The 11,820-nt window shown below is 50.4% G+C and overlaps 1 protein-coding gene across 1 annotated transcript; it reads right to left on the reverse strand.

Annotated features, from left to right (window-relative positions):
* Positions 1-18: 18 nt before the first annotated feature.
* On the reverse strand, positions 19-11,469 carry SAV1 (salvador family WW domain containing protein 1). The gene is made up of 5 exons (XM_042813450.1): positions 11,325-11,469; positions 10,133-10,579; positions 4,627-4,897; positions 3,195-3,338; positions 19-1,127 (listed from the first exon to the last, which is right to left on the reverse strand). The coding sequence occupies exons 1-5, from the start codon at positions 11,416-11,418 to the stop codon at positions 926-928; spliced, it is 1,158 nt and encodes a 385-aa protein (XP_042669384.1). The 5' UTR covers positions 11,419-11,469; the 3' UTR covers positions 19-925.
* Between the last annotated feature and the right edge of the window lie 351 nt (positions 11,470-11,820).

The raw sequence follows: 11,820 nt of genomic DNA on the forward strand, positions 1-11,820 counted from the left end.
ATGAGCTGATCACCCCCCGCCTCGTTAAACAAAGTGATTTTTATTGAATTCATAGGATTTACAAGAAACGTCTTTTTTTTCTTTTTGTCTGCAACCGTGTTTTTATTGCACTAAAAAGAAATCCATAAATAACATTTCAGGACAATCGATGAACCAGGTGAGAACAGCGGTGAGGCTCACTCGCTGTACACATACAAATTTCCCCCAGGTAAGGAACCCAAACAGAAGACACAGCTCGCTTCAAAAAGAGCAGTAAGAAAGGAGGAGGTGGGGACCCATCCCTGCCGTTTCCAGGTGCGGGGCTGGCGCTCACACGCCGCACTGGGGAAGCTCTGCAGTGAGGTTGGTCCTTAAGGAGGGTCAGCGTTTCCCCCTCTGCCGCCTGCGAGGTGGGGTAGGAAAGCTAAAGGAACAACGAAGTAAAAAAATAAGGCAACTCCCACTTTGCTGGTGTGAAGCACGGGGCAGCTCTGTGTGCTGCAGGGCTGGAACAGTGCGCCGTCCATTAAAGCTGTAAGCAGAGCTCACAGGAAGGCCTGAGGGAGAGGCGCTGCACCGCCACCAGGGATTGCAGCGGTGCTTTGCAGCCAGGGCCTTTCTGGTAACTGCATCTATTGCTGCTTCAAAACAGGCAGTCAGCTCCTCCGTAATACAGCCGACTGCTAGGGAAGGAGAGCAGAATCAGCTCTCTGCTCCAGCTCCACGCTGGTTTTCAGCATAATAAACTAGTTTTTGTATGGAAAAAGATTAACAAACGTTTCTCATTTGTATAAACAATACATAATACATGTAGAAAAATATTCAAGAGGATAATAACAAAGGTGCAATGTCAACAAAAATAAGCTGCCTTTTCAACCAAAGCACTTCTTTATGAACTGTGGGGGCTTCTGAAAGCTCCTGGCCTCCCCTGTGTCCGTGGGGCAGCTCAGAAGTTCTTGCCATGCTGCTGGGCGTACCACTGCTGCCGCTGCTTGCGGTGCTCCAGCTCGGTGAGCAGAGCCTGCCTGTAGGCTTCATACAGCTTCACAATGCGCTCCAACTCCTTCATGAAGAGCAGCTTCAGCATGCCCTGGTATGTGTCCAGGTCTGCCAGCTGGAACAGCTCCCACTTCAGGATGTGGTCGTACCTGGAGTGGCACAGAGGGTTACCTGTGGCTGCTGCGCTGCCCTGTGTTCGTCCTGCGCTGCTTTCGCTCACTGCATCTCAAACCGTGGGGCACGAGTCCCATGGGACAAGGGGAGGAGAGGACCAGGAAGCATCAGCGAGGAGAAACAGCCCTAATTAGTGGCCATGTCACCTCAGTGCCAAACCTCTGGCTGACAGTGAGCTCCCCTGGGCAGCCCCCAGCTGCTGAGCACCACAGCTTTGCTCTGTACGAGATGCTGCATCCTTCCTGCAGGTTCATTATTTCCTGCTCCTTCCCCACACTTCTAAACATCTGTAATTCACCTGCGATGCGATTTTCTCATCTTGGGTAGCAGCAGCTGACAAGGCAGCTGCTGAAAGAACGAGAGAAAAGATGGAATGAGCAGAGTTATGAGATCCTGGTTACGTGCAGAAAGACAAAGGTTCTGATCTGTGCTTCAAAAGAGGTGGGGAAGGATCTGAACTGCAATCTCTGTTCCACGGAAGGCACTGTCAGATTCCCCACCCCCAGTGCCCCGCACATGAAGTCCACCAAACTCCCAGAGCACTGACCAGGTGCTCCTGCTGACTGCAAGGATGGATAAACACACAATGTGCAGGTTTAGATGTTCTTTAAGGAGCCCTCAAGTCAGCTGCTACCTCTCCCCCTCCCTTTCCCAGTACAAAATCAGCACAAAACAGGGTTTGCTTCTTCACATTTGAGATTGCCACAAATTCCAGGGTTTGTACCAGCACTGCTTCAGCTGAAGAAAGGTAAAAGGAGGCTGAAAAGTGTGTGATTTTGGGTTCCTCCCAACACTGATTTCAGTGTCCCAGCCTTTCAGAATGTCTCTGAGAATCTTACAGTGCTAACCTTCAAGTTTCAAGAGAAGAACCAGCAAGAACCTACACAACACAGGCTGAAATACTTAAAACTGCGTTGTCTAGATGTGCCAAAGTCCCAAATAAAGAAATTCAGCTGCAGCCAAAACCTAGAAGCATTTCTAGGAACTCAGCCCTCTCCCAGGTTACAGGAACTCAGCACGCCCATGCTGCACAAGCACACCACTGGATTTTAGGTGCACTTAAATGCTGGGTTTGCCAGCAGCCACGAGAAGTAATCAAACCCACTGCAATTACACGAAATAGAAGCAGCTGAAAACTTCAGCTGCAAGTCACTGACTGCCACACAGTCTGACAATCCCCAACTGCGCCCTGCTGCATGGCTCAGTCTCACCACGTTCTCCTCAGGAAGAAGTAGGTGGTTTTATAGGTACTGAAATGCCACCTGGATGCTTTCAGGAACTGATTTTCTATTCAGTGTCAGTCTTCTGCAGAGCCGCAGCCGTCAGAACACGTTTCATTGCATTGACTCACATTGAGTCCTGGAGAAGATCCCCTGCTCCTAAAAATACCCCGTGTCATTTATATGCCATGGGGTGCCATCCTCACACTGAAAGGGAAGCCCCCAGTTCTGCAGGGAGTGTTAAGCAACGCCTCATGCAAAGCCAACCCATAGAAGTGGTCTCCAATCTTCTGCTAAGACACAGATAAAGACCAGTTGTGCTTTTTTCCAACTTACCCATTTCCACCTGGATGAGTCAAGAGTCCAGTCCTCTTACCAGGCCAATTTTTGCTATGTTTTTGGGAGATTTAAGTGCCATATGACTTAGATCAAAATGTATATAACATGGGTTATATGCATGGTGAGTGATCTATTATAGTATATTAATATCTGATAATATATATGTGTACAAACTATATATGTTTTAAAAGCACATTCTGACAGCAGTTTGTTGAATGGGAGATTGAGCAACAAAAATTACTGGTCTGAAGTGTTTAGACTGAATCCTCAGCCAGCAACGATCCACTCAATTTAGTCTGACTGTATTTCTGATATGAAAAATCCAGCACAAATTCCTCATCCACTGTCAGCAGCAGCTCTCACTCAATTATGGAACAGCCAGCAGCTGGAGCTCTACTTTCAGACAGCAGAATCCACTTGGTTTCTGTCTAAACGATGCAGGTGTAATGTGGTGCAAAATAAGAGTAAAGAAAACCAGCTTACTTGACAGGAGCCCTGGCGTAGACCTGCAGCCAGTCTGGAATCTCTGCAGTGTGGTAGGGGTTTGCAGGGACGAGGAGAGGCTGGCTTCTCTCTGCCTGCTGGGGCTGGTAGGTCACTGGGGGAGGCTGGTCGTAACGGGGAACGCTGTGTGGAGGAAGGCAGAGAAATTCAGCAAGCAGCAAGCAGGATGTCCTGCTCTCATTAAGACAGAGATGGACTTCCTGCAATATAGCAAGAAGGATCAAACAGCAGAAATTGACTGGTAGATTTGGTGCGTGCTAACTTGATTTTACCTTCATGTTTTAAGCAGCTAAAATATCTCTGCATCCCAGAGATGACTTACTTGGGTTTCAGAGACAGCTTCCCAGAACCCCAATCAAGTTTACCTTCAGTCTAAAACTCAATTCTGCTCTCAGCAGCGTGGCTGTTTCACCAGCAGTCACAGAGAAAGTCACAGCTGCTTTATTTTAGTAAGGTAAGAATAATACAGTTTCTAAACTGAACTAACAGAAGAGACAGAAACCAACAGTTACAACTTTAAAAGTCTCAGTTTAGAAGCAGTAAAGCTTACTTTGAAAAATAAGCCGGTTTTGGCACATAGTATGTGAGGCAAAAGCAGTTCATAGAATCACATCACAGAATCACAGAACGGCCCGGGTTGGAAGGGACCTCAAGGATCACGAAGCTCCAACCCCCCTGTGCCATGCAGGGCCACCAACCTCCCCATTTCACAGCAGCCCAGGCTGCCCAGGGCCCCATCCAACCTGGCCCTGAACACCTCCAGGGATGGACGGGGCATCACAGCCTCTCTGGGCAGCTGTTCCAGCACCTCACCACTCTCACAGCACACAACTTCCCCCCTGACATCCAACCTCCATCTGCCCTCCCTCAACTCCAAACCATTTCCCCTTGTCCTGCTGCCATCTCCCCTTTCCAAGAGCTGACTCCCCTCCTGTCTGCAGGCTCCCTTTAGGTACTGCAGGCTGCACTGAGCTCACCCCGCAGCCTTCTTTTCTCCATGCTGAACAAGCCCAGCTCCCTCAGCCTGTCTTTGTAGTGGAGGTGCTGCAGCCCCTGCTCATCTTTGTGGCTCCTCTGGACCCTCTCCAACAGCTCCCTGTCTTTCCTGGGGGCTCCAGACCTGGACACAGCACTGCAGCTGTGGCCTCACAAGAGCAGAGCAGAGGGGGACAATCACCTCCTGTCCCTGCTGCCACCTCTCTTCTGAAGGAGCCCAGGACACCATTTGCCTTCCAAGCCACAAGAGCACACTGCTGGCTCACGTTCAGCTTTTCATCCATCAAGACCCCCAGGTCCTCCTCTGTAGGGCTGCTCCCAAGAACTGCTCCTTCCAGTCTGTACAGATGCCATTTCACCATTCCCAGCTGAACCAGGACAAAGCCAATCACAACAAGCAAGCCCCACGCCGTACCTGGGAGCGCAGGGATGTTTGTATTGAGCTCTCTTATTGATGTGATCCACATAATACACTCCAAACTCTGCGGACTCCACTCTCTCCCAGCCCGGCGGCAGCCCCTCCCGCTCCAGGGGGTGGCTCCAGTGCGTGGTGTTGGTGTTGTGGTCGATGTAGTACTTCCTTCCTCTGATAGTCCAGTCCACCGACCAGCCAGGGGGCAGAGGTAAGTCTTCAGAGCTGTGATTTGTGAGATTTCCTAGGGACGTAGCAGCAACTCTCCCGATGCCTAAAGACAGAAAATCAAGGTGTTTACCTCAACGGGTAGCACCTCAAACCAACGTTCCCCCCTCCACAGACACAGGGCACAATGAACAACGCTGCCAGGTTTCCAGCACACCCCTGCAGACATTTGTAAAAGAAATCCTGCTCAGGTTATGATCATAGACTTGGACTGCCTGGAAAAGAAATCACATAGCAAAGTTTTCCAGATTAACCACTGAAGAACAGTCACACAAGCAGGAGGGAAGAGTCAGGCTCGTGCAGTGCAGCCATCAGCAGCCATTCCAGTTTCCTCTGCCCTTTCCTCCTATGTCCTGTGGACACTCAGGGCTGTTCTATCAGCTCCCTTCCAAAGAAAAATGAGGGAAAACAACCAAGTGAAGCAATCAAAACTTCCACAGATGTCTTTCACCTTCTGGGTGCCTACTGAATGTGCTCCTGCTGGCTGTGCTGGCCCAAACTCAACTCTACTTAAGGCATTTCCTTCACTTATCTGCAATTCTACAGTTATTCAGTCTTTGGATAAACAAAATTCCAATTGCCTTTTCATCAAATGCATCTATTCAAGCTCAGCACTCAGGGTTTGTACATTACTATTTCCTCACAGCCACAAGAAGGGGTGTGGGAGCTCCTTTCCCCAGTCTCTTGAAGTCAGGAAGAGATATGACCATAAATGCTGTGTTAGCCAATGAGGAACACATCCCTCTGCTTGTTTTGCACAGCTAACATTTTGGTGCACTTATTCCTGAGTGGAAGGAAAAGGCACAGCCTTTCAGGTACAGAATTCACTCCGAATGACAACAGGAAGAGCAGAGCAGCAGAAAAGCTCTTGTACTTCTCAGCAAATTCCACACTCCTGTCGGATGACCACAGGAACGGCTCCTTCCACCAGCACACACAGCCCTTACCTGCAGAATGGCAGACTGAGAACCAGCTGGGCTGTGATTCCACTGACAGACCAACGTCATCAGCAACGCAGTGGAAAGGTTTCAAAGCAACAGAATGAACAGAAGGGAGTAAACACAAGCAGTTCCTCCTGAGTTCTGCCCTGCAGGAGGCATCTGCTCACCTACAGACCCATTTCTGGCCTGCGTGTGCTCTGCATTGCACAGCCTCACAGTTTCTCCCCTTGTCAGAGCACTCACCCACTCATCAGCTTTGTGAAGGCAGGCTAATAGCTGTGTCCACGTGACAGCTCCATCCTCATTAGGATTAAGCAACTCAGCCCTCTACTTCCAGTGAGAAGGAGCATGCGAGCTGCTGCCTGACCTTTAGCCATGCTGGGGCCAGGGAGAGCATTTCAAACCCTAGCCATGGTTACACCACTGGTTTTGTTTGCATTCCAATGACAAAATACCAGCATTTAAGCTTCTTGAAAATACTGCACTGTGGGTAAGAAGTGCAAATAAACAACAAACATTAAACCACAAATCCGAATACCCAGATTTGACAGAGGGGAACGGTTTTCATAAAGGTATAAACATATTTTGCTGCTCTCCCCACCAGCATTTTGTCTAGTTGTGCTTTTTAAAGAGTTCCTCCCACTCGAATTCCTTCATGATTGCAGCAGCAAATACAAATGGATTTGATTCATGGGGTAAAGGTGAATGTTTCTTTAACACTTTAAGGCTGGTATCAGAAGTTGCCCAAGGCAGGATGACGAACAGGCAGGAAGCCACCCTCAAGTTCTGCTGCCACAAGGCCAGTGCGTGCTAAAGAGAGCCAACGAAGGCTGGAGGATGGACTCAGGTAAATAGGAAAGCCAGCATCTGATCATAAGCAGAACTGCTATGGGAAGCAGGCCAAAAAGCAAAGCCATGCCTTGCTGGCAGGACAGCATGGGCAGCTCTGCTTCTGCAGCAGCAGTCACCTCCAGCTGCATGGCTTCTGCCCTCAGTACACTGGGATGTCAATCTCAGAACTGCCATATACAGGTCAGAGGTGCTCATCTCACCACTCAAAGGGGTATAAATAAACTCTGAGGGCTTGGCTACAAGTTAGTTCCAATCTATGCTATAGATATAACATTCTGTGACAGAACCACAGAACGGCCCGGGTTGGAAGGACCTCAAGGATCACGAAGCTCCAACCCCCCTGTGCCATGCAGGGCCACCAACCTCCACATTTCACAGCAGCCCAGGCTGCCCAGGGCCCCATCCAACCTGGCCTTCAACACCTCCAGGGATGGACGGGGCATCACAGCCTCTCTGGGCAGCTGTTCCAGCACCTCAGCACTCTCACAGCACACAACTTCCCCCTGACATCCAACCTCCATCTGCCCTCCCTCAACTCCAAACCATTTCCCCTTGTCCTGCTGCCATCTCCCCTTGCCAAGAGCTGACTCCCCTCCTGTCTGCAGGCTCCCTTTAGGCACTGCAGGCTGCACTGAGCTCATCCCGAAGTTCAACCACAGACCTCCCCAAACCTTTCACCTAGAGGAGAGGACAGAGATGGCGAGGAAAGATGAGGAAAGTCTCTTAGAATTAAGCTGAAACCAACGCTTATAAAAATAAATTTAAAAATATCACGAAATGCCATAGAGGTAACAGAACACACAACACTGGGAAATAAGTGAGGGCTCTTTTCAGGAAAACCACTCACACGAGTTAGGAATTAAAATAAATCTGACAAGAATAAGAAAGGGAAGGTGTGGAGAAATGAATCAGTGACACGACTTGAAGGAGAAACATCAATGCCATGCAACCCTGTCACCTCCTGAAAAAAAAATCAAGACATTTGCTTCAAGCCAAATCCTTTGAGTGTGAGGATGTCAGTGAGAAGACATTTCAATTCACTTTGTAAAGGACTCCACTGAGGTGAAAATCTTACAAACAGTGATGGAAACGTGTAGGGAAGAGGTGATCCAGACCAAGGCAAGGGATGCAGAAGGCCTGACTGTGCTGGAGACAAGGAGAGAGGAACTGGCAATTAGAGGGACTGGTGCTGCTCAAGGGAAACAAGGCTGCAGAACAGTGGGTGGCTGAAATCAGACTGAGCTTAGCTGCCAGGGGAAGGAAACAAGGAGATTTGAGGTTTTATTATGGTTGACCACATGGTACTTCTACTGATATAAAGTAACACTGATTCTTCAGAGGACAGAAGGCCAGAGGTTAACATTCTTATTGCAGTGAAACTACAGGTGGAGCCTAAGAGTCCACATCCTGTGCTGAGATGAAAGGTAAAAGCAGAGGAGAAGGGATAATGTGTTGGTTCACCTCTCTGGATTATTTCCTGCATATATGTGAGACTGAATGCTCATCCATCATGAAATCTGTCCAAGCTGTTAACTGCAAACACACACAAGTGACAAAGACCAAAACCCACCAGCAGCTCCTTGTTTTCCAAAGGCTAAGAAGGCCTGGAGACAGACAAGAGAGAAAAGCCTGCTGAGAGAGAAAGCTGTGTTGCTTCAACTGAGAAAAACACAGCTGAAAAGTCCTGCGTTCTGCTTGTGTTAGCAATTTGCTAGATTAACTTCACCTTCAAACTAACAAGTGGAGCTCCATCTCTGCATCTACAACACAGCAACACTGGTTTTGAAATCTCCCCTCCAGTCCCACAGCAGAAGCCAACAGGTGCTGCTATGAGGACCAGGTACACATTTAATGATGAGCAGCCAACAGATGGATGGGTTTCCTGCACAGTCTAGATAGCTCCATGTAGTTAGCCAGCATTTAGCAAAGTTAAGGATGAAGTAGCAAGTCTGAAACATCAGCACCTCAAAATGCACTGCCTGCCAGCAGCAATGCCAGCACTGCTCTCCTTCGTTGGAACACCTCTGTGTTACAAACAAACACCACCACCAAAGCGTTGTCAGCTTTTTAACTCCATCTTCAGCCTCACTGCTGCCATTTTTACCAGCAGATTGCAAGCCAAAATGAACTAAAAGCATATTTCACTACATTATTCACAGGTCTGAAGTGCTTCTTCCAAACTCCTCACTGAACATCATTTCAGGAATATAAACATCACTCCAACACTGCCTGTAAGGTCACCTTTCTATGGGTAACACTGACATCCCACGTTTCTTATCTCAGTACACCTACAGTAACATGACATACAAACCAATGGCTCTTCTGAGTCATCACAGTTAACCAAATACTTCAAAAATAAATATTTAAGGGATTTTTATATCTGATTCTCTTGTGCCAGCAGAAAAATGTGACAAGTCCTTCCCTGTGAAGGGAGTGTGTGAGTATGATTCTTCCTCAGTCACACAGAACCACAGAACGGCCCGGGTTGGAAGGGAGCTCAAGGATCACGAAGCTCCAACCCCCTGTGCCATGCAGGGCCACCAACCTCCACATTTCACAGCAGCCCAGGCTGCCCAGGGCCCCATCCAACCTGGCCTTCAACACCTCCACGGATGGACGGGGCATCACAGCCTCTCTGGGCAGCTGTTCCAGCACCTCACCACTCTCACAGCACACAACTTCCCCCTGACATCCAACCTCCATCTGCCCTCCCTCAACTCCAAACCATTTCCCCTTGTCCTGCTGTCATCTCCCCTTTCCAAGAGCTGACTCCCCTCCTGTCTGCAGGCTCCCTTTAGGTACTGCAGGCTGCACTGAGCTCACCCCGCAGCCTTCTTTTCTCCATGCTCAACAAGCCCAGCTCCCTCAGCCTGTCCTCATAATATTACAGTATTACAAGCCAAAAAGAATTCAGGCACTAGGAAATGAATTTCAGCACTAACTGCAAGCCAATTTGTTAATTACACGAAACAGTCATTACTCATCGTTCAACAATAAATAATTCTTTATAAAATTAACAAAAATCAAATGACACAATGATATTCTGGGCTTGTTTAGCTTGGAGAAGAGAAGGGTCCAGGTAGACCTCACTGTGGCCTTCCAGTGCTTGAAGGGAGCAGATAAACAGGAGGGGAACGGCTGTTTGTGAGGGTGGATGGTGACAGGACAAGGGGAATGGTTTTAAAGTGAGACAGGGGAGGTTTGGGTTGGATATGAGGAGGAAGTTTTTCAGCCAGAGGGTGGTGAGGCACTGGCACAGGTTGCCCAAGGAGGCTGTGGATGCCCCATCCCTGCAGGCATTCAAGGCCAGGCTGGATGTGGCTCTGGGCAGCCTGGGCTGCTGGTTGGTGACCTGCACACAGCAGGGGTTGGAGCTGGATGAGCACTGTGCTCCTGTGCAACCCAGGCCGTTCTGTGATGCTACGAAATACCTCTGTACCTGAAGCTGTTCAGTGACATGTGAAGGGCAGCAATGAACCCATCCTCACCTGAGGTGCGCCGCCCATGGTTGTGAGACATCCTCTGGAAAAGCTCCCCGCTGTGCTCGTAATACCTGTAGTCCTCATGCAAGCGATCGTTCAACTGACGTCTCCTCTGGGCATCATAGAAGTGATCATAATAGTAACAACGTGTGCCAGCATCTCCGTTTTCCAAAACCGAATTGGTTTCTGCTAGAAAGGACTGGGAGGAAGAGCCATATTCTCTAGCAACATCAGCTAAACTTCGAGCAAAGTAGGAAGGCGCAGACAGTCTGTTGCTTTCACGCCTCATTATTTCTTGTGGCGGCCTCTGCACCGGCGTTCGAAGGAAACTCTGGTTTCTGGAAACAGCTCCATCTCCACCAGAGCCATAAGCAGAAGGACTCGGGTCAGGAGGGCAGATATCAGTTCGTCTTGGAATGGTTGGACCGTGACGGATAAAGGAAGGCATCAGATCTGTTACGGCAGAGAAGGGAAATGAACTCTGCACACACTTATGGTATTTGGTTAGCTACGGTGCCTGACTTACACCATGCAAGTGACTCCATTCTAATGCCAGAATCCCTTTAAAGCACCTCTAATGCATACAGCAGCATAACGGTGGGGCTGCAGTTTGCACTGGCACAACAAAAGCCTGCACACACAGAAGCTATTGTCAAAGAAGCAGAGTTTTGACAGCAAAAGAAGCCAACACAAACAGCTCCCACCCAGAGAATCAAAGAATCACAGAACGGCCCGGGTTGGAAGGGACCTCAAGGGTCACGAAGCTCCAACCCCCCTGTGCCATGCAGGGCCACCAACCTCCACATTTCACAGCAGCCCAGGATGCCCAGGGCCCCATCCAACCTGGCCTTCAACACCTCCAGGGATGGACGGGGCATCACAGCCTCTCTGGGCAGCTGTTCCAGCACCTCACCACTCTCACAGCACACAACTTCCCCCTGACATCCAACCTCCATCTGCCCTCCCTCAACTTCAAACCATTACCCTTTGTTCCCCCCCAGGCCCATTCACACAGCACTGATCTCTCCCCGCCCTGCAGCCCTCAGCCGCGCCCCGCTCAGCGCCGGGCGGCTCCCACACGCCGTGCTGATGGCTGGCGGCCGGCTGAGGGCGCAGCCGAGCTCCGTGCCGTAACCGCGAGCCCTCCCAGCTCCGTGCCGCGCTCCCGCCCCGCCCCGCCCGGCGCTCGGTCACTCACTGCGGAGCAGCGGGCTGGTTTCCTTCTTCACGTACTTCCCCTGCACCTCGCCGGGCTTCGAGAGCTCCGTCCGCGTTTTCTTCCGCGACAGCATCCCACCTCCTCCTCCCGGCCCGCTCCCGCCGCCCGCATGCCCGGCTCCGCTCCGCGCAGGGCCGGGCCGCCCGCGGCCCCCTCAGGCGCTCAGGGCGGCGGGCGGAGGCCGTGAGCGGGGGGCGGGCTGCGGGGCGCGGCCGCGGGGTGCCGTTAGGCGCGGGGCGTTGTGGGGGGAGGAGACGAGAGGAAGGATGAGGATAGAGCGGCGCGGCGGCGCGGGCGCGGCGCCCCCTGGCGGACGGGAGGCCGCGATCATTCCGGTTGGCAAAACCCTCTGAGATCCAAACCTTCCGCCCGTACGATTTCCATAAAAGATGGAAAAAACCAACAAACAAGCAAACTAAAAAACAACCCCACAGCCACGAGCAAGAGTCTTACAGTGATTCCTTTTTATTTTTTA

This window comes from Centrocercus urophasianus, unplaced genomic scaffold, assembly GCF_019232065.1.
Source record: "Centrocercus urophasianus isolate 14NV4802_14NV808 unplaced genomic scaffold, USGS_Curo_1.0 seq_14, whole genome shotgun sequence".
NCBI lineage: Eukaryota > Metazoa > Chordata > Aves > Galliformes > Phasianidae > Centrocercus > Centrocercus urophasianus.

Coding starts and splice junctions, on each gene's coding strand:
- SAV1 (XM_042813450.1), bottom strand. CDS start 11,418: ATGCTGTCGCGGAAGAAAACGCGGACGGAGCTCTCGAAGCCCGGCGAG. Junction 4,898..10,132: donor CCATGGGCGGCGCACCTCAG/GTGAGGATGGGT, acceptor TTCTGTCTTTAG/GCATCGGGAGAGTTGCTGCT. Junction 1,128..3,194: donor TACGCCAGGGCTCCTGTCAA/GTAAGCTGGTTT, acceptor GTGCCACTCCAG/GTACGACCACATCCTGAAGT.